At 39.9% G+C, this 22675-nt stretch overlaps 1 protein-coding gene and 1 long non-coding RNA gene across 2 annotated transcripts in view; one reads left to right on the top strand and one right to left on the bottom strand.

The window, feature by feature from the left end:
• LGR4 (leucine rich repeat containing G protein-coupled receptor 4) overlaps nucleotides 1–20998 on the top strand; it is a 95139-nt gene extending 74141 nt beyond the window's left edge. The window contains exons 5-18 of the mRNA XM_023646195.2: nucleotides 2949–3164; nucleotides 4523–4594; nucleotides 6357–6425; nucleotides 7313–7384; nucleotides 7552–7623; nucleotides 7960–8028; nucleotides 9752–9823; nucleotides 11317–11382; nucleotides 12068–12139; nucleotides 13763–13834; nucleotides 14122–14247; nucleotides 15078–15193; nucleotides 15436–15519; nucleotides 17975–20998. Coding sequence (XP_023501963.1) covers nucleotides 2949–3164; nucleotides 4523–4594; nucleotides 6357–6425; nucleotides 7313–7384; nucleotides 7552–7623; nucleotides 7960–8028; nucleotides 9752–9823; nucleotides 11317–11382; nucleotides 12068–12139; nucleotides 13763–13834; nucleotides 14122–14247; nucleotides 15078–15193; nucleotides 15436–15519; nucleotides 17975–19251 — 2455 coding nt within the window. The 3' untranslated portion in view covers nucleotides 19252–20998. The remainder of the gene's footprint in view (nucleotides 1–2948; nucleotides 3165–4522; nucleotides 4595–6356; nucleotides 6426–7312; nucleotides 7385–7551; nucleotides 7624–7959; nucleotides 8029–9751; nucleotides 9824–11316; nucleotides 11383–12067; nucleotides 12140–13762; nucleotides 13835–14121; nucleotides 14248–15077; nucleotides 15194–15435; nucleotides 15520–17974) is intronic.
• Nucleotides 15355–22272, bottom strand: LOC111774387 (uncharacterized). Its single transcript, XR_011440751.1, has 3 exons — nucleotides 22173–22272; nucleotides 16668–16802; nucleotides 15355–15401 (listed from the first exon to the last, which is right to left on the bottom strand). It is a non-coding gene; the product is annotated as an uncharacterized lncRNA (long non-coding RNA).
• Nucleotides 22273–22675: the final 403 nt, after the last annotated feature.

Genomic DNA, 22675 nt, shown 5'->3' with positions numbered 1-22675 from the left:
ACTGCCTCTCTGAAAGAATGTTACAGTATTTTCTTGGTCTGTTAGTTAGAATGAATATTAACGGTGTAGGCCATTGGTGGAAAGCCACAGTGCTAAGACAGTTCCTCTGAAACGTTGATTTCAGTGTAAGTGCAGACTCTTGCATTTACACGTGTGCCCCCAACACCCCCATGTGAATTGAGGCATAAAGATTAACCATTTGAGTCCCACGAGTCCTTTTTCTCATTTAACTTCTTATTTAAGGACTCCATTTTCCCAGAGTTCTTTCTTTTGAGCTCTTAGGTATGACTTTACAATTTGGGGAAATTTTGGGTACGGAGGAAGTTGTGTCTGTGCATTTGTTGTTTATGACTGTTTGCCTAGAAGATAGTTTCGTTACTGTCTTAGCTCGGAACTCTCCTGGTTATCTTCCTGTAAGTTAAGGCTGTCCCCTTTTTGATGGTATATGGCACAGAATTCTGCAGGAGCATAAATGGTGTATATAACTGTTCTTATGTTAAAAAGGTACGGATAACTTTTTTCACTATAATATCTTAACACGTCTTAACAAAACACTTTTATAGAGAGGACTTAATTTCAATGGAGTATTGTGTGTTTACGTGGGGGGAACATTGCTCATTATTTTGGTGAATATGAACACACTTTATCATCAATATGATAACATAAGCAATTTAAACTTCTAAACTGCTTTAACACTGAGAAACGGGGAGGAACTTCCATCTGTATTTAAAATTCAGTCCTCTTCCCTGGCCTACAGCGTCCGCATACTCTAGTCCCTGTTCACATCCCCACTGTCTCCCTGGACCTCCGCTCCCTTCCTCCTGTGTTCTCATCACTCTGACCTTCTGGGAGGTGCTGAGCCCACACCCAGCTGGTTTCTGCTGCCGAGTCTGTGCCCTCGCTGTTTCCTTTGCCTCACATGCTCCTGCCCAGCACCCTGTGCCACCTGCTCTTGCTCATTCTTCAGATCTCAGTTGAAGTAGCACCTTCTTAGATGCTTTTCCTGACCAGTGCGTTTGAGGCGGCTCCCCTCCCCTCAGCCCCTGTCAGTCTTGATCTCAGAACCCTGCGTGTTTACTTCGTAGCACTTTGTAAGCACTCTATAATCGTTTTTAATTTGTTTATTACACTGTGGGTCACTCTGCACTAGAATGTCCATCTCATGAGGACAGGCCTCATGCCTGTTCATTTTTATCCTTCATGCCCAACAAGATGCTCTGTATAAATAAATGTGTTGAATGCATTGCAAATAATTAAATTAGCTACAAGTAGAATTTAATTGCATAATTTAGTTACATTATATGGTGAGTCTTGTGATTGTATGCTCAATGTTTCTCTCCCCTAAGTGGAAGTTTCTTGAGGTTGTGGAGTGTGTGTGTGTGTGTGTGTGCACGCGTGCATGTGCATATGTGATTGAGCACACTCCTATCCGCTCACTAGTGCAGATCTCCTGAGCAGCTTGTAGCCAATACGCTGCCAGTCTGTCATATCAAGGATGCCTGTCTCTGCTCAGGCATACGTTCCAGAAAGCCCAAGGAATAAACAGGCCTAAAGATGTTTGCTTCCAAGTGGATTCTTAAGGCAGCTGCTCAGTTTCCTAAGCTCTCGCTTTTCAGTGATCTCCCAGTTAGCTTGACTTTATCGAAAAGAACAGAACACATCCATTGGATCCTCACCAGGCCTGCAGGCCTGTGACGCCTGCTCATCTGCCTCCAGGAGGGAGCCCGCATCTGGGGTGGGGGTGGGGGGACAGTTGGGCCCTGGGGCTCTCTGCTCACCTGGACATTAGCGCAGGATCTGAAGCTGCACCAGCAGCAGGAAGCAGGAGGCACAGAAACCACTGAAAGTCAGAATTTCCTGAACTTGAAAACTGTCCAACTTGCTTTCTTTAAGAATTTGCTGTCATTTTGACTTTCCACCAGTTTTTGTGTTGCCTAATTTTCACTAAGAGGTCCCAGCCTGTGAAGGATGAATTTAAGGAGTGAAGATAGAGCAACGAGGGGTCTGTGAAGACAGCTGTGATTTGCCTGGCAGGAGCAGTCTGCCCCCATCACATTAATACCAGGCTGTCTCTGTGTTGAAAAGCGATTTTTCCAACAATTAGGCCTGGTTGTGCCAACAATAACCTAGGACTTCGTTTTCCAGATTTTCAGATTTTTAAGTATGAAAAATTCTATTATATTAGTAAGATGTCCTTAATTCTAAAATTTTTGGAAAAATTAAAGAAGCTTTCAAGCCACAATAACATTGATCAGAGTAGCTGTTTAATTTTCCCTATAGACAGTTTGCCCTTTTCTTGACAACTGTTAATTTTAACAAACTAACATTTCAGAATTGTTAGCGCTGAGAGAGGAGAAATTTGCTTGCCAGTACCCGGCACCTGCATTTTTAACTTGGTGGTAATAAGGATTGTTGAGAATCTACTGAAATGATTTGTTACTGTTAAAAAATTTTTGTAAATATTTTCTTATTTTTTTCCCCTTTGGTGCCAAGTCAGAAGAGCAATTAAATTTAATGTCAAATATTAGTTATAATGTGAAGTTGTAAGTAAAGTAGCTTATTTACTCAGCTTAGTTTCTTCTTGTTGCTTTTCTGTTTTCTTGATAATATATTCTGAAATGTAAAATGCCAGCTCGAGCTGTGTGAGGATTTTCTTTTTTAATACTGTTCTCCCAGAAAGTTACTCTTAGCCAAAGATTCTTGAAGCATTCAGATTTGGATTCATCCCTTTGTTACGAAGGAAGAACTGACTTCTATGCACTGATCTCAGGAAAGTTGTTAAATTTTATGAGCACCTAGTGAAGTTAGAGGTATGTCTCTATGGCCCTGCCATGGCCCTGCCATTTTTATAACTCCTTTTGGTTTTAAAAACTCTGAGAGTCGTGTGACGTGGATTGACTCATTCTGCTAGAATTCGTTATTGAACGCGGTTGTTCTGTTTCTGCCAGGCGTTTAGATGCCAACCACATTACCTCAGTCCCCGAGGACAGTTTCGAGGGGCTCGCTCAGTTACGACATCTGTGGCTGGATGACAACAGCCTGACGGAGGTGCCCGTGCGTCCCCTCAGCAATCTGCCGACTCTGCAGGCACTGACCTTGGCTCTCAACAGGATCTCAAGCATCCCTGACTTTGCGTTTACCAACCTCTCAAGCCTGGTGGTTCTGTAAGTCTCTACTCCCCCCCCCCCCTTTTTTTTTTGGTGAGGAAGATTGGCCCCAAGCTAACATCTGTTGCCAATCTTCCTCTTTTTGCTTGAGGAAGATTGTCACTGAGCTAACATCTGTGCCCATCTTCCTCTATTTTGTATGTGGGGTGCTGCCACAGCATAGCTTGATGAGTGCTGTGTATGTCTGCACCCTGGATCTGAACCTGCAAACCCTGGGCCACCAAAGTGGAGCATGCAAACTTAACCACTATACCACTGGGCTGGCCCCTCTCCACTTCTTTTAATATCATAGATTTGTATTAATTTGGAGATAAATCAGGTTTCTTGTGACAAATTATTATGAACGTACCTCACTGAGTATGTTCCTGAAGGGCTAGTATTTGGAGGAGATGCCTTTTTTAAAAAATGAGATGTGCTGACTTTTTAAAATACGAAATAGGATAATTAAAAAATTAAACATCTGATGATAACTGTGGACTCTCTCTAAAATCAATGGCCATTTGTAGAAGAAATTGAGTCATTCAGCAAACACGTGTACAGCTCTACTTGTGTAGCCCCAATGTATTCAGCGTTACAAGAAGCAGAATACTTTTGAGATGCTCACAGAAGATATCATCACAGAAGTTTCAGCGATATTTCATGTTATTACCAACTTATCTGTTCAAAGAGTATATGATTCTGTGTTTTTAATCTTTTAAAGCTTGGACATAATAAAGTGGCATTTCTTTTAAAATCTGTTACCGATTCTCACTGATCGTTTCCCCCACATCCCCATGTGAGAGCTCATCACAGTTTCACTTCATGTAATTAAAAGGTCATGAAAACTTTTGTTCTGGGGCCGGCCCTGTGGCCGAGTGGTTAAGTTCTCGCACTCCCATCTTTGCCAGTTTGGATCCTGGGCATGGACATGGCACTGCTCATCAGGCCATGCTGAGGTGGCGTCCCACATAGCACAACCAGAAGGACCTAGAACTAGAATATACAACTATGTACTGGGGGGCTTTGTGGAGAAGAAGAAGAAAAAAGAAGATTGGCAACAGATGTTAGCTCAGGTGCCAATTAAAAAAAAAAAACAACTTCTGATATGGATGGTAGTATTTAAAGAATCTTCCATGTGTGTACTGTTTTTCCACTAGAGATGTTTTCCTTTTCCATTGGTATTCTGTGTTCAGTGAATCAGATCCTGTGTGGTGTACGTCGAGAGATAACTACTGAATGCTGTTTGTTTTCCATTAGTCAAGAGTTGAAATGTTTAGCTACACCATTCCTTTAAGCTATACCAATTTTGACACATAAAACATTATAAGAGTTGCTATTGGGTGATGCAAAAGTCATTTTGATGCTTTTTTCCACAGGCATCTTCATAATAATAAAATTAAAAGCCTGGGTCAACACTGTTTTGATGGACTGGATAACCTGGAGACCTTGTAAGTTCATTCATGTTTTGGATGATCACATTGTGATGTTAATGGTGCAATTTTGTATTTCACTGCACAAAAAGGAAAAAATAATGGCCTTGAGTTCAGCTCATTATTGATTTGCTTTGATACATGACTAAGTTCTTGCCATCAAATAACACGGTTATGAAACTAATCTAAGTTTATGGTTAAAAATGGCATGCAAGTTTGAACTTGATATTTCTTACGAAAGTACATGTTAAAAACAGCTCAATCTGCCAAGCAGTATATCTTTTCAAAAATTTTGGTTTTGTTAAAAGGTATGATAGACAGTTTTGGAACTTTGAACCTTATAAAATTCATGCTAGAAAAAGTTTGTTTGTTTCCACGATCTCAGTTGCCTTGCTAATTGTTAGCACTGGGTTTGAATCCTGTCTCTGCTTTCGTGTGCTAAATGCGGTGAAGTTCTCCATTTTGCTTAGGATACTTTTGTCGTTGTTTCTACTAGTTAAAGTATTCTTTAACTGGTATTCTGGCTGCTTCAACTCTACACTGCAACACGGTATGAGCTAAAGACACTGTGCCGCTGTGCGTAATCGAGAGTAGGGTCTTTATTTCTGTTATTTGAATTTATATTCGTTGGCTTTAGTTGGAGTTTATAATATTTGCCATTGTGCTGTAATAAATGATTCAGAGAATGTCCCAATTAGATGGGTGAGTAACATCTGATTGGAATGCTAAGGGTTTGTAATATTTTGTTTTACGAATTTTCTGGTTAACCATCAGTTAACGAGAAGACTTATAATCTCTTAGTACTCTATTAATCCACTTTCCTGTCTAAACAACTAAAGGATAGTGAACATCAGTGGATATTTGTGAGCTGAAGCTCTTGAAGAAGATTCTTCCAAACTCAGTTCCCCTTTTCTAAGTACATAAATACTAGTATAACAGAGACTGGACAGGTCTTTGGATCCTAGACCATGTGTACTATTCCAATTATAACAAAATTAAACATTTTCTTCCCAGTTAAATTTTTATTTGCCACTTTCCGTTCTATGTAGAAAAAGAAAACAAAATAGTTCTCTAAGGATCTGGGCTTCTGATTTTCTTTTCCTCTCATTCTAAAATTTACCATGCTAATTATATGCCAGTATGCTCTTTTGGTTTAAAAGAAATTAAAATTTAAACATACCCAGAATTAAGACTTTTCATACAGATCACTATGGCTTTTCTCGCTCCTACTTAATATGAACGTTTTCAACAGTTGGTACCCTCCTTGAGGATGACAGTTTGTGAAGCCATCCTGGTCCTTCTCCTTGTTCATACTTATCAGAGGTCATCCTCTGAAGGGAGGGCAGAGGTCCATGGCCCTCATGCCAGAATTTCACAAGCCACTGTAAATGTCAAGTGGAAACCTCAGTTTCAGGCTATTGTCATTGATAAATGGATAGTGTATAAATTCTGTTTTATGGTGAATTTCCTGAGAAATGGCATTCAGATGATTTGTTTATTTAATGCACCAGTAATATGTGCTTCTGAGAATTCTTGGAACTTTTAAGATTATTGACTTAAAAACTTTGTAGAGGAATTAGGATTCTTTTTTCTATTCAATATTCTAAGAAGATGCGTAAATTCAATTAAACTCGTACAGTGTTTGGATTGGCAATATGGTCGGTAAAGAAAGAATTAACCTCCAGAGGGTGGATTTTTTAAAAACCCATTTGTACCAAAATGCCTTATAAATTGTTACCACTCTTCAATATTCTTACATATTTTTCCTATTTTTTTCTAGGGACTTGAATTATAATAACTTGGGGGAATTTCCTCAGGCTATTAAAGCGCTTCCCAGCCTGAAAGAGCTGTGAGTATTGCTTTGCTCTCTCTCTGCTTTAATATCCCTAGACTCAGCGTTTAATGTTCCAACAAGGACATTTTAGAACATCTTTGTTCCGTTGCATATACCAGAACACACAACTACAAATGCAAATGCGATCATGCAGATTACTTTATCTTGGCCGGGATGGACAATTTTGAGCACACATTACAGTATTGGGCTAGATTCTGGGGAAAGCATCCCTAATGTGTTGTCTGCGCCTTTCGAATCTTATAGTCTTGGTTTCACTGGGGAGACTGACCATCTAAGACACACAGATAGCAGTTTCTAGGTAGAAATAAGTGCCGAATGAATAGGATAGATAAATCATTCCAGAAAAAGACCTCATTGAAGCTTGGGGTCATTGGAAAAGGTATCACCAAAGAGAAGGAATTTGAGTGGACTTGAATGGACGTATTTAAATAAGTGAAAGGAGTGAGACAGCATTTTTGGATGTTGGATTTGTCGAGGGCAGAGATAGGAATGTATATGGCATAAGAGGCATTGTGTGTCATGAGATGACAGCTAAGCCCCTCGGATGCGTTGCTTACAGACTAAGTGTGGGCGAGTGAGCGACTTGGTGCTAGACCACCTTTTGAATCTCATGGTCTAAAGTTCTTTGATGATGAAGCAACAGCTAAAGGTAGGTGAGGGACCTGGTGGAGACTAGGTTAAGCAGTGGGCCTAAAAAGAATTAAGTTTGGTCCTGAAAAAGATGAGATGGAATTAAAAATTCAGTTTCTGCACACTTTTGAAATTTTCATGTAGTCGTTATCAGTTGTGTTTTACATAATACTGAACAGTAGTTGATACTTGGTTTTAACTTATTTCACAAGGAATATGCATTTCAAAATATTTTTCTCGTGTCTTTTTAGGTTATTTCATAGTAATTCTATTTCTGTTATCCCTGATGGAGCGTTTGATGGTAATCCACTCTTAAGAACTATGTAAGTAGTTTTGAAAGTTTCTTTTAACATGTGATCTTCTGAAGCTATATTTCTATGATGCCAAACATCTGGATGAAGAGTGAAAATTCAGGCTCTTAGATATATGGACTTTGTGAACATAGATTGTGAACGTATGAAAACTTTTCATTTTTTGGGTGTTTTTACAGACATTTGTATGATAATCCTCTGTCTTTTGTGGGGAACTCAGCATTTCACAATTTATCTGATCTGCATTCCTTGTAAGTATTATACAAATTTTAAAACAAACCTGAATGTTTATACAATTGCTTTAATGGAAAACTAGAATTTTGTTATTATAGCTGCAGAAAACAAAATCTTTTATTTTCTTTTCCTTGGGTGGAAGTCCAAAGGGCAATTCTGAAAATTTATGATGATTCTTATTTGTGTGAACACTTGGCTGACTTAGCACACTTCTAGGTATATTCAAGAGAGAAAACCAATTTTATTTTTGGGTATAGTAATCCTGTAATTTTAAACTGTTTAAAAAGTAAAATGAAAATATTATCTATGGGAAATTTTTATTCTAAAGTCCTTTTTCTCTCCCAATTTCTTAGAGTCATTCGTGGCGCAAGCTTAGTGCAGCGCTTCCCCAACCTCACTGGAACCGTCCACCTGGAGAGCCTGTAAGTGTGGCCCCTGCTGGCCTCTGGTCTTCGGTCATGATGACGACTTTATGTTGATTCCTACCATCTCCTTCTGTGAATATCATGCATGGAAGTGGATATATTGGGTGTGGGGTCAGTCGGCTCAGGGAGAGTGTAGCCTGGTATGTGGAGAGAAGATCTGAAAAGGTTACTGAAAATATAAGGCAGGAACTGGGTGCCAAATTAGAAGCAGTGTGTTAGGAATTCAGAAGTGGCACAGTCCATGGAGACCATCAGAGGAGGGGAAATGTTTCACAGTTGAGTACTGTCAGGTTTCTCAGAGCTGGGTCTTTTATTTAGAAAGGCAGGATTTAGTTAAATGAGGAATACTGAAAATATACTCAAGGATGGCATACAGCTCATCAAATCCAGCTGGCATTGCACGTTTATAATAGAATGGGAAATGAGATGGAGAAATGTGGAAAATTGTCTGGGTCAGTTTTAAAATGGCAAGTCTTGAACACTGAACATTTGGTTATCGCAAAGTGTCCCAGTGGGTAGTCTGTGAATGGGTTACAGGTGCATCCAAGATCTTGATGATCTCAGCTGTCCAGACAGCCAGGTGGGGCCCAAGGTGGCTGGGGTCTCCAGCCACGAGGAGCCTTACCACAGTACGCCACATAAATGTTATGATTTTCATGTGCGCTAAGATGTAAGAAGGGTGAAGTTGGGAAGCACTGATCTGAGGGGTTTAAACTTGACTCTTAAGGCAGTTTGGAAGTGTCGAGAAAGATGGAGCAGGTGGCGTGAGAAGAGGAGAGACTGGAGTTGGGCAGAGCGGTGAGGAGGCCCTGGGAATAGTCCTCTTGGCTCAGTGAACACATTGAACCATGGAGTTCTGTGTCTTCAGTTGTCACTGGAGTTCCTCGGTGTGGCCAGTCTGAGACTCCTACACCCCTCTCTGCCTCATTTCACCCTTGATCTGCACAGTAGCAGTAAAAATGGGGAGAGAAGGTCAGATGCTGGTGCCATGCAGAGGAAGAAAGACCGGGAACTGGTGATTGACTGCAGATGGGAACATACAAGGGGAGGGGAACGTTCAGAATGCTGAGTCGGGCTGACTGAAAGGAAGGACAGAAGCAGGGTTTGGGGGCAGGAGAGGATGCTAAGTTGGTTTCGTATGTTTGGGTGTGAGAGGCACAGAACTTAGAGCTGATGGTGGTCAGGCTGACCATGGATTAGTGTTTTTCTCTTGGCCCGTGAGAAGTCAAGCTCATTGTCTGGTCAATGTTAACATCTCGTGTCACCAGCTTTTCTGCATTTCTATGAAAATGATATTGGTATTGAGGGTTAATAATTCATCTGCACACATGCCTAACTTTTTTGGCCCTGAGCTAACATCTGTTGCTGATCTTCTTCTTTTTGCCTGAGGAAGATTGTCCCCTGAGCTAACATCTGTGCCAGTCTTCCTCTGCTTTGTATGTGGGACGCTGCCACAGCATGGCTTGATGAGTGGTGCTAGGTTTGCGCCCAGGATCCAAACCCATGAACCCTGGGCCACCAAAGTGGAGCATGTGAACTTAACCACCGTGCCACCAGGCTGGCCCCCTCATGTGCCTAACTTTAGGGAGAGATCAGCAGTGGGAGACATAGGCTCTAGTACTTATGCAAATATGTGAGCATTATTTTTCTATGCAAGAGTAGCATTTTGTTTACCATCTCAACTTGAATCATTTCTTAGATGAACTGTGTTTTTCCACAGGACCTTGACAGGGACGAAGATAAGCAGCATATCCAGTAATTTGTGCCAAGAACAGAAGATGCTCAGGACTTTGTAAGTCAGGTTCTCCTTCCCTCCTCATACCTTTACACACTTCACACATGTTGACTTCTGTTTTCAGTGAACTATTTTCATTAGGTGATTTTAACGTCTAATTAGTTCTTATTTGTTTCTTTCATGGAAATGAGCAGGTATGTTAATAGCCCCCCAGGGTAGGTAACGTGCATTGGAATTTGGTTTAATTGTATATTTCACACATCTTGAGACTTGACTTTGAGCAAAGTGAAACCAAGCTGCGCTCTTCCTTGACTTTTTCTTCTCTTGACTCCTTGTCCTTATTCTAGTTTCATTGGAGGTGTTTTCTCTCCATACCCTGCTCTTTCATCCATAACCTAAGCAGAGGCCAAATCTTTCTTAGATCAGGAACCAACTAAGTATGGAGCTTTCCAGAAACTTTTAGCTGACCTGGAAATTAAAAGTAAATAAAGGATGTAAAAATGTCGCAAGAACAAACAATTAAGTTACTAAGTTGTTAATAAGTATTCAGTGGAGGGAGAGAGTAAGGAAATAACTGACTGACTGATGAACCAAGTACAGTCATGTGCCACTTAATGACAGGGACACATTCTGAGAAATGTGTCATCAGAGATTCTGTCATTGTGCGAAAATCGTCAAGTGTGCTTACGCAAACCTAGGTTATACAGCCTATGACACACCTAGGCCATATGGTACTAGTCTAATGGGACCACTGTTATATACACAGTCTGTCGTTGACTGAAACATTGTTGTGCGATGCATTACTAATTAAATGGTGTCACAGAGTATCAAACACATTGATTACTGTTGAGGAAAAACTGCAGTGGGATTAACTGGGAGTTAATTAGTCCCAATATTTGATCTAATGTAAGTGTTGTTGAAAATGTGAGTATGCATACCTTTCCCCTTATAGCTTTTTTTTTTTTTTTTTTTGCTGAGGAACATCGGCCCTGAGCTAACATCTGTGCCAATCTTCCTGCACTTTATATGTGGGTCACTGCCACAGCATGGCTGATGAATGGTCTAGGTCCACGCCTGGGATCCAAACTCACGAACCCAGGCTGCCAAAGCAGAGCATGCTGAACTTAACCACTATGTCATGGGGCTGACCCCCTCTTATAGCCTTTTAAGTAAATAATAGAAACTATTTGTGGTATAATCAATATTGTAAAAATATAAATTAAAATACTTATAACTCTACCACTTAAACATGATTTTTATATATTTTCTGTATTATATTTTTATATATTTATTTTATATGTACTTAATGTTTTAAATTGTATTTTCTATTGTCTGTACTCAACATTATGTACTTGAAGTTTGCAAATCTTAACTGTTTCCTGAGGTCCTCTAGGAGCTTACAAGTCTCAAGAAGAAAGTAGTTGCTTTTCTTGCTCAGCTTTTCCCCTCATTGCAGATCTCAGCGCTGCTCTCCGTGATTTTGGGTGCAGCTCTTTCCATCTAGTCTTCTGATAACATGAAAATGATGTGTTCCTTTCCATTGTTTTAAGGGACTTGTCTTACAACAATATAAGAGAGCTTCCAAGCTTTAATGGTTGCCATGCTCTGGAAGAAATGTAAGTTGGTCTTTGACTTACTTTTTTTGCTGTGGTGTGTTGTTAATTCATTATTTCCTATTTTAAGTAAACGGCCTTAACATTAAGACATTAGAAATTCATATTCTCAGGTGTTCCTATGAATAAATGTCAGATTGTGCCAGGTGTGTTCATGTAGCCGGCACTTATTAGCACCAGGCCTTCTGTGAGACACCACCTGGGGAGGGGGATGTATACAAAAAAAAAACAAAAGCTGGTCCTGGCTGATGAGAGAAACCAGACGTGATCCTGGCACCTGCTATGCGCAGGTACAGGACGGCTCCGGTGGAAGTTGATGGGGAGCTGGGGAGGGAGGCGCTGATTCTCCCATAGTGCTCTCCTCCTTTCTCTGACCTCCTGTCCTAGTGCTCATGATGGTGGGCTGTCTTCCTGCTCTCCCCACCGTGTGCGGTTGAGAAGGAGTGTAGTCGTGTGTGTTAACTCTCAGTAAAATTTGGGAGGGAATACCAGTCAGTGTAACACTTTCATCTTAGAGATGAGGAAACAGCAGTTCTCTTTACTTTCAACAAGATCAGGGTTCCTTATGAATAAGTATTTAAACTTAGAAAAGTTTAATTGGGAAATATTATTTTTCAAAATAGAAAATAATTTTTTTCTCTCTTTTCTTTCTTTTTCCTTTCATTCTTTTCTTCTTTGTCTTTTTTAGCTCTTTACAGCGTAATCAGATCCACCAAATAAAGGAAGGTACTTTTCAAGGCCTGATATCCCTAAGGATTCTGTAAGTTTCTCTATGGTTGTTACAGACAAATAAAAGTTTTGACAAGCTAGAGGTTAACATATCATTACAATTCCCGTGTTAATGATATACTTAAAGATATGATTTATTAGGTGTAAATATTCTTGTTCAAACTTAACCACATGGTCCTTTATAAATACTCTACTTTTGGTATTTTTTTACCTTAGCTAATTTATGATACTGTCTATTGGTGAGTGAACAAGTGTCATGTGTATAACCTGCGAGAAGCAGCTTGTTTGTTCTCAAGTCGTAATATCAAGGTCAGCAAATCCATTTGCAGAGGTAGGCAGACTGTAGCCTGCGGGCCCCGTGCAGCCTGCCTCCTGTCTGCGTAAGGGAAGTTTTACTGGAGCACAGCGGGCCTGTTACGTGCTGCCTAGAGCTGCCTTCATGCTGTGGTGGAGTTGAATAGTTGCAGTGGAGTCTGCACAACCCCAGAGGTGAAGAATATTTACTATCTGGCCCTCTACAGGGTCTGCCGTGGGGTATCTGTCATGACAGATACAGCTAATATGCAGAAGAAGCATCCATTAAAAAATTGTTTGTATTTGGGTGTATATTTGTGCCAAGTATCTATTAGGCATTGGGGCATATAGAGACGACCAAGACAAACCGTGTCACTGTTTTCATAGAACTTCAGTGCAGAAAACACAATACACCAAATTGGTGAACGTTTTTTAAATACAGAACAAATTTGACAAATTGACAGGGAAGTGAGATTACATATATTGAATTCTGTTTTCCAGTGGATCCCCATTAAGAAATCAAAAATGCATTCTACTAGAAAATGTTTTACTGGTTGGGTGATCAGATCTTTCCTTGCTGCTGGGTCTGAGCAGTGAGGAAGGGGGCTGGCCCCCCACTGCCATCACTTCTAGAGCACTGATAAGCAGCAAGAATGAAAAGCTGGCCTCTTCCTGATTTGGAATCAAGTTGGTCGGGTTTTCCTATTCTCAGAGAGATGTGTCATGGCATGAATTTACCCAATCTTTAAATTTCCATTAAGGCTCAGTTTAAGTGTGGTTGCAGATTATTTCCCTGTTTTATTATTTCTGTAATATCAGAATTCCTCGGGGTGTGTTCCTGAATATAGCATGGCTCTGTGTTGATAGGGTTTTTATTTCCTGCTTGGGAAAAGAATGCTATCTGAAGCCCTTCTGGAATGCTCTTGTTTGCATATTGATTATTTGTCTTCCCTCAGCACCTTATCAGTCACCTTTGAGAAGGCAAATAATCGGAAACCTGTTTTTATTTTCAGCTTTGTCAGGGGCTGAGCTTTTCCTCACCTAGTTAATAGTAGCAAAGGTTATATCAATATCATTTGTATTTTTGAACTGGTACCAGGATGATAAGGTAGAGAAAATTCACAACTGTTTTGAAACACATGCCAACTAGAATTACGGCTGCATGGAACACATTCCAAGAAATAGGTTTTTATGAAGGAGTGGCATTCGCCATAAACATACAAGATGTTGTAGGACAAGTTTAAAGATCTTTGTTATCTTATCAGGGATATTGTGACTACCTCAGATTCTAAAGTGTTGTCAAAGTAACTGCAACTTGAGGTGATTTGAAAAGATTAACATGTTCTTCTTACAATTGCAGAGATCTGAGTAGAAACCTGATCCATGAAATTCACAGCAGAGCTTTTGCCAAGCTTGGGTCAATAACTAACCTGTAAGTTGACGATTTTATGCAGTAACATCATGAAAGTCATGAATAGTCCACACACTGGTGTTTTAGCATTGTCCTCTCAAAATATGTTTCTGCTTGGTGGTTCCCTCATGTAAACGCTGAGCTGTGTTGATATGGTAACAGCTCCCAAGATGGCAAGAGGCGTGCCAGATGTACTGTTCGAGCACCTGCCCTTCCTTAGAGCTCTCAGATTAAGATGTTAACACGTGTACAGATGTGTTTATGTGATTTGCATCTTAGAAGTTAATCTGAGGTCCTTCACATTTTAGAGATGTAAGTTTCAATGAATTGACTTCCTTTCCTACGGAAGGCCTGCATGGGCTAAACCAGCTGAAACTGGTGGGCAACGTCAAGCTGAGAGAGGCCTTAGCAGCAAAAGACTTTGTTAATCTCAGGTGTGTTTTTGCTTATTTCTCTCTTTTGTCAAGTTCTGGTAGGCTGCCAAATTATAGAGTGTGCTAGTTTCTTGCTATGGTTCCCAGATTTTCTGGAAGGCTATAATTTGAGAGTATTTTCTACCTCAATCCTCGCAAATTTGGTAAAAAATAGAACATGAGCATTATTCTGTAGCTTTTGAGAACACAAATTGGAATCCTTGATGCGGTCAAAGAGATAAAATAGCTGTTCACCTGAATGGTTTTTTTCCAGAAATCACGTAAGTGTGAACCTACGGAAAATTGATAGAATGCTGAAATCCTTGACAGAGACGATAGAGTCAGGGGGACCTCATTAGACAGGGTAGGGAGAGGTCTTGGGAGTATTATTATGGGAGAAGAGCATAAATATTTTCACTATACATAAGAAAGTAAATTCGTTTAATAGTATAAAGTCACAAATGACCTGAACCATTAATTTTAAATGCAACTACCAGTTTCATATGATGCATTAGTTGTGGTTAATTCATTTATAAAAGGAGTCTGATAAGATTTTACTTTAAATTGCAGTATTGCTAGTAAATTTTAAATACGGTTTGATTTAAACTCAGCTTTTGAAAGCATCTCTCATATGTATAAGTGGAGAAACTCATGTTGTCATCTGACACCAGAGGTCTTTTCACAGATGAGGAAACTGAGGCCAGGGGAGAATGATGACCAGCTTAAAGCATGTGCCAGTCAGGTGTTTTTCGGAGTCTTAGGCCCAGGCTTTCAGAGATTAAGATAATTTTACAAAACGAAAGCGTGTCTGTGGAGCTGCTGTTCAGTGTAGACTTTCCACTGTCTTCCAGGTCTCTATCTGTACCCTATGCTTATCAGTGCTGTGCGTTTTGGGGTTGTGACTCTTACGCACATTCAAACCCAGAAGGGAAGAGCCTCCAGGACCACACTGTAGCAGAGGACAAAGGCAAGTGTGTGAGGTTTTACGGCATGAACCCAAGTTTCTGTTACCGTGATCAGTTTGTGAAGGATCAGTCTAAAATCTGTGAGAAAAAAAGCCTTTACTGCGTTCCTGGCATCTCTGATGTGTTATCTAGCTGTGTGCAGGCTGGACTTAACATCACCTACCAGAGAGAAGACTGCAGGAGAGTACAGTTCTTTTGATTGGCAGAAAGCTTGAATTCAACACAGTTTGTGTTGTGTGTTCAGGTCCCGCAGACGCAGCAGGTGTCACCAGCAGTGCGGAAAATGAAGAGCACAGTCAAATAATTATCCACTGTACACCCTCCACAGGTATGCCCCGTGCAGTGTCTGCAGTTTCTTGCTCCAAATGAACATCAGGCAAATGTGTCTAAAGCTTTTGGGGCTAGATGAGATTTCCTTAACAGGATTGGGGCCAGATGATCTGATTTGCCTTGTCAGAGTGTGGTCTGGGCTCTAGGAGCTGAGGCATCTCCTGCGGAATCTCAGGCCCAGACCCGCTGACTCAGACCCGGTGCGTTAACCAGCTCCCAGGTGCGGGTTATGCTCAGTGGAGTCCGAAAGGCACTCTCTTAATGCTCCTTTCACTCGAGGACCAGTTCCATAAGTTACTCATCTATCAGAATGTTCAGTGTTGTCTCTTTTTTTTTTTTTGATACAACCTTGCCTTTCCTTTTCTTTCTATTTTGTTTCATTGAACTTTCAGCAGACTTTGGAAAGTTACTAAACTGATGCCACATATTTGGTCGTGACTGTGTCATATTCTTCCTAATCTATCTGAGAATGTGGATTTAGAATTTTACTGTGAAATAAAAAATTAAGTAATTGGTTAAATTGTGTGCTTGGAGTAGGTTCCTTTTTAATGTAATGACACAGTATGATCTGGACATTAATTTTCCATCTCAGGATCATAAGTATTATGGATTCTCTAATGATTACTACTGAATTGTGAGCTTCTTGAGAGCCTGTGTGTGTATTCTTTTAATACTTAGCACAGTGCCTTGTGCAGAGAATAAGCTTACAGTGAGCAGATGAGTGAAGGGGATTGGCAAGAATCAGTTACGTTTATGTGATTTATTTTATTTAGTTTCTGAATTAATTGCTGGAAGTTAGGGGTGCAGCTGGCTCATTTGCCCCACTGGGGTTCTTGTTTTGGAGAATGTGCATAAGGAGCTGACAACCCGGTGAAAAGGGAGCAGCTTTACTAAAGGGGAGGCTGGACCTGAACACGCAGAGATTCCATTTCCTCCACACTGAGTCTAAAGCTTTGGGTCACCCAGGAGGGAAGTTGGTCTGAGCTCGTCTCCCGAGGCTGCAGGGGGGATGAGCTGCAGGCCCGCCTCCTCCACGTGGTTGTGGTAATACACAGACACTCAGCACAGGAGGTGGAGGAGAGCGGGATCCCTCTGTTAGAGCTGGAGGAGGCCACAGGTTTCCACAGACACACTGGGGAAACCTACTTGCAGGTTTCGAGGGAAAGCAGCTCCATCCACTAGTCACACTCTTCCAGAGGGTGTCCTGTTCTCCCAGGTCTGATGAGTGACTCCTTCCTTGCAGATGCAGGGATAAAGGTGAACGCTTGCTCTTAGCACTTCCTTGAGAGGGGAATAAAGAAATAATAATTAAAATTTTTTTTCTTGTGTTATTTGGAAGTCAGATAGATATAAATGGCGCAGAGCTGGCTTGTTAGGTCTGTGGCTATCTCAGTGATTAAAATGCTTTATGGGATGTATCAAACTTCATGAGAGTTCAGAAAGATACCTCAGAACATGTCTTTTAGGCAATCGCAATACATTGTTTTCTTGCACTCTGTAGTCAAAATTTTGTTTTTCTTTACTAATTTTTAAATAAAACAGTTGTCATTTGTGTCATTTGATAAGTCATTTGTGACATAAGTAGCATATCAAAGTCAGTTACTGGAATGTACAATTCAGCTACTAAATGAGCTTACAATCCTAGTTTAAGTGACAGAGGGTCTTATCAGACGTAGCTCTGTATGAAGAGTTCACATCAGTGTGGTTTAGTCCTTGCTGTACTGTCTTCCTGAAAAGCCTTTATCAGGTCAGACACTTTGAAATCTCAGTTTCTTTGGGTGAAAATGGGGATAATTCTGCTTATCTTAACCTGCCTCATTAGATTGCCTTTGAAAGCCATAAGAAATGTGTAAGAAATATATGTGTACATACATACATATTCACATGTAATTATTATACAGGATATTAGGACCAGGAAGGAGGCAGAACGGGACCTGTTGTTTACTGAAGTCAGCTCTGTACCCAGTAGCCTGCTTAGGTCCCTATGTGTGTGATATTACCTAAGCTGCACAGCTCTAGGAAACAGCATTATTACCCACAAGTGGGAAAATGAGATTTATCAAGGTTTAAGTTGCTTTCTTCAGTAAGAGCAGTGGGTTATGAACCCTAAGTTCAAACCCTAGTTTATCTAGTTCCGGCTCTCAGGATATCATGTGGTAGACGCTGTGCTGTGTATATTCACTTCAGTAAGAAAAAGTGAAGTTTTTCTTTTAAATATCGCTGTATGGCATTACCAAGTATTTAATAAAAGAAATTGAAGTCAGTTATTTTTAAAATAGCCCCCTTCAATGACTTAAAATATCTAAGAAATAGTCATCTTTTCAGTTTTGTTCTGTTCAATTTGGGAGCAGATTTAATTATTCTAGATGAGCTGTCTTTAGTTTCTATCAAGCCATCTCATATGGAATGTGTTTTCTAAATTGTCTTTTATTTTTCTCTCTTTTTTGTTGTAGGTGCTTTTAAGCCCTGTGAATATTTGCTGGGAAGTTGGATGATCCGTCTTACTGTGTGGTTCATTTTCTTGGTTGCACTGTTTTTCAACCTGCTTGTCATTTTAACGACATTTGCATCTTGTCCGTCACTGCCTTCCTCCAAATTGTTCATAGGCCTGATTTCTGTGTCTAACTTACTCATGGGAGCCTATACCGGCATCCTAACTTTTTTGGATGCCGTGTCCTGGGGCAGGTTTGCTGAATTTGGCATTTGGTGGGAGATTGGCAGTGGCTGCAAAATAGCTGGGTTTCTTGCTGTTTTCTCCTCAGAAAGTGCCATATTTTTATTAATGTTAGCAGCTGTCGAAAGAAGCTTATCTGCAAAAGATAGAGTGAAAAATGGGAAAAGCGATCATCTCAGACGGTTCCGGATTGCTGCCCTTTTTGCCTTTCTGGGTGCTGCTGTAGCAGGCTGTTTCCCACTTTTCCATAGAGGGGAATATTCCGCATCACCCCTGTGCCTGCCATTTCCCACAGGAGAAACGCCATCGTTAGGATTTACTGTAACGTTAGTGCTATTAAACTCACTAGCATTTTTATTAATGGCCATTATCTACACTAAGCTTTACTGCAACTTGGAAAAGGAGGACCTTTCAGAGAACTCACATTCTAGCACGATTAAGCACGTCGCTTGGCTAATCTTCACCAATTGCATCTTCTTCTGCCCTGTTGCATTTTTCTCGTTTGCGCCATTGATCACTGCAGTTTCCATCAGCCCTGAGATAATGAAGTCCGTTACTCTGATATTTTTCCCGTTGCCTGCTTGCCTGAATCCAGTCCTGTATGTTTTCTTCAACCCAAAGTTTAAAGAAGACTGGAAGTTACTGAGGCGACATATCACCAGGAAAGGTGGATCGGTTTCAGTTTCCATCAGCAGCCAGGCTGGGTGTGTGGAACAGGATTTCTACTACGACTGTGGCATGTACTCGCATCTGCACGGGAACCTGACTGTGTGTGACTGCTGCGAGTCGTTTCTCTTGACAAAGCCAGTGTCATGCAAACACTTAATAAAATCTCACAGCTGTCCCGCGTTGGCAGTGGCTTCTTGCCAAAGACCAGACGGCTACTGGTCGGACTGTGGCACACAATCAGCCCACTCCGATTATGCGGATGAAGAAGATTCCTTTGTCTCGGACAGTTCTGACCAGGTGCAGGCCTGTGGACGAGCCTGCTTCTACCAGAGTCGAGGATTCCCCTTGGTGCGCTACGCTTACAATCTACCCCGAGTTAAAGACTGAATTAATGTGTTTGTAACTCTTTTCCCCTTCAACCAAAATCACAGTGTTTGTAGAGTGAACCCTAGTCTGATCTTTCTTTCATCTGGGAAGCACTTCTGTAATCACTGCCTGGTGTCACTTAGAAGAAGGAGAAGGTGGCCGTTTATTTCTTAAACCAGACATCTTCAAAGAACAAGTGCCTCAGCTATCAATTGGTGAACAATGCCATGTCCAAGCAGTGTGTGGTCTATTTGAAACAAATTTATAACTTGAAAAAGATTTTGTGTATGTCATAGCAATATACTGTTAGGTTTTTCGATCCATAAGAAGCAAATTTATACCTGTTTCTGAATTAAGCACAAATAAAGAACAGCTGTTAATATTTTTTTAAGGATATTTTAAAATGTGATTTTATATAACTGAAGAAAAAGTCTTGCTAATTTTACCTAATGTTTCATCATTAATCTCAGGACAACTTACTGCAGGGCCAAAAAAGGAATCGTCTCCCAGGTAGGACCGTGAGAGTGTATGTAGGTGTTACGTGACTGCATTTTCTATTTCCATCTTTGACATGATAGAATCATAAATTTTGGTTAAGTGATTTATAAATCTAAAACCTGAAGATGTTTTTAAAACAATATTAACAACTGTTAGATTTTAAAAAGCCTAGCTGAACATTTGTCTCCAGTCATCATACGTTGCTTCAGTGCGATCACGGTACTTTTTCCTCAGTGTTTTCTGATCACAGTCCTGGGAAGAAGGAAAGGACTCATTGCTGTGTGGGTTTAGCAGATTTGGCTGAACTGCTAACTAACGTGGGATTTTATTAGTGTCTGAGGGATTCGATGGCTCTGTGAGATGTTCCCATTAATAAACACTTCTTAGTATCATTGGCTCTACTGATATTTTCCAATTTTGTTAGTATGTTAGCTGTTTATAGCTTGAATTATACAGAAAGTAAACTGTGGCAAATAACTTCATTTAATTGGAAGAAATTGGGAGTAATTATGACACAAAGCACTTACATTTTATTTACTAGCGAGTTGGATTCTCCTGGACCTGTGCTCTTACATGGAAGCTGCCATGCGGTGTCCCCTGACTATGGCTTAAAAAAGAGCCTATGCAGCAGCTTAGATGCTGTGTTTTTGTGAGACAAGACAAATATGTCACGAAGAAAAAAAAATTGAATAAAGCTTAGGCCTATGTCTTTAAAAATGAAAAATTTTACTTGATTCTTATCTATGGACTTTTGACATGTCACTATGTGGAGTCTTAAAGTTATAAATGTTCAATATGTGTTTTGAACAATATGCTAAATCAATAGCAGACCCACTGCCGTGTTATTCAGGATATACTAAAAAACATTAAGCTAGATTGCAGTTTAATAATTAAACTGTATATACTGTGCATATAATGAATTTTTATCTTATGTAAATTATTTTTAGAACACAAGTTGGGAAATGTGGCTTCTGTTCATTTCGTTTAATTAAAGCTACCTCCTAAACTGTAGTGGCTGCCAGTAGCAGAATGTTAAATTGTGGTTTATGTACTTTTCTGCATTGTAAATAGTCTTGGTTGTACATTGTCAGTGTAATAAAAACAGAATCTTTGTATATCAAAATCATGTAGTTTGTATAAAATGTGGGAGGGATTTATTTACAGTGTGTTGTAATTTTGTAAGGCCAACTATTCACAAGTTTTAAAAATTGCTATCATGTTTGTATATTTACACATCTGATAAATATTAAATCATAACTTGGTAAAAATATCCTAGCTAAAAGTATTTTTTTCAAAATTCAAGTTATTGAAAACTTTTCATTGCATTCATTTAAAAAATAGCAGATGTATAAAATAGGTGGTATACCATGCTATACATGTGGTAGGAAACACAGTATTGTACGCAGTGTTTTGAATTATTAGTTTCTAGAAAGCAATCCATTTTGCCTTAATTTATAACCAAGTATATTAAGGAACTTGCTTAGTGTGAAGGTAAGCAAATTAAAGTAAAATATTTTTTAAGTAAAGAGTGTTAGAAGAAATATGGGAAGAACACTTTGCTGAAATTTAGCAGTAAGCTTTTATTTTATCTTAGGTCTGAATCATACTCATGGAAAATAGTGAAATTTAAGAGAATACCTACTATCAATTAGATCTTTATTTAAAAGCAAATGATTAAAAAACCTGCATGATACCAAATGTAGTCAGTTGCCCAAATTCTTAGAACCAAATGTAGTCAGTTGACCAAATTCTTAGAAATAACTCAGTATTCATAATCATCAGGCCCTCATTTTACAGCTGAGAAAATGGAGGACTCAGTAATAAAATTTAAGTGGCCTGAGTCACACAGCAAATTAGGACCCAAACCATCACCCAGTTCCTCTTAATTTGAGACATAGTTTTTTGTTTTTGTTTCATTTCTTTTGAACTTCAGTACATGTTTGGAATTCCCTAACAAAATGTAGAGCGGCATAATTACCGGTACCTGCTCCCATCCCCTCGGCCCCCACCCCCGGTACCCATCACCCAACTTGGGCAGTTAGCAGCAGAACATGGTAAGATTTGTTTCATCATCCCATTCACTAACCCCCTCCAAGTCCCCTGTCCCTTAGATTATTTTCAAGTAAATCTAAGACATCATATTGTTTCATCTGTAAATATTTCAGTGTGTCCAGGGATAAATTTTTAAAAAGTTGCGTAATGTATTGCCACAGGACCAACTGGTAATGGCATTATTGTTGTAACAAAATCAGAGATTTTTAATCAAGAGTCACTCTGCTCTTACACAAGGGTACAAAGCCAGCAAAAAATAAAAATTATCTCAAATATACCATGAAACTGAAAATAAATGAGTAGTAAGAAGTTGCTAAGTCAATATCCTAAAACTTAAGGAGAGAGGCCCTATTTTGAGCTTATTTATACATTGATATATAATTCTACCAAACTTGATTATGGCTTCTCAGTCCCAGTAATGAAAAGGTGCTGTAAGAAAGGAGACCACAGGACCCATGATGTTCAAGCTCCAGCACCAGTGCCGAGGGCTTCGCCTCATGGCTGGAGCGCTGCTCTAGCATAATGCAAGAGTTGGTCATAATGATGATTCTGAGGCCTCCAGGAAAGGGCATAATTTGTTTAGTAAAACATTTTAAGGAGGCAGAGAAGTGTATGACATTCTAGATTCCCCTGCCAAGATGTTGGTTAGAGTGGAAAAGTCTGGAGTTTAAATGACAGAGTCTACCATTTTCTGTCAGGTCCTGTGCTAGAAGCTTTGAGAATTAATGAGATAATATGACTGGGAGGTAGAGTATTTCCCTATTTTACTGAGGAGTAAGTCAGGATTTGGAAAGGCCAAACAGCTTGGTTAAGGAAACCTAGTGAGCAAGAGGAAAACCACTGACAAAGATCCAGGCCCCTTTCATACTAAAACTTGTGTTTTTTCCTACTATGC

This window comes from Equus caballus, chromosome 7, assembly GCF_041296265.1.
Source record: "Equus caballus isolate H_3958 breed thoroughbred chromosome 7, TB-T2T, whole genome shotgun sequence".
Classification (NCBI taxonomy): domain Eukaryota; kingdom Metazoa; phylum Chordata; class Mammalia; order Perissodactyla; family Equidae; genus Equus; species Equus caballus.
Note: the sequence above shows the minus strand (reverse complement) of the source record. Positions and strands in the feature narration are given on the sequence as shown.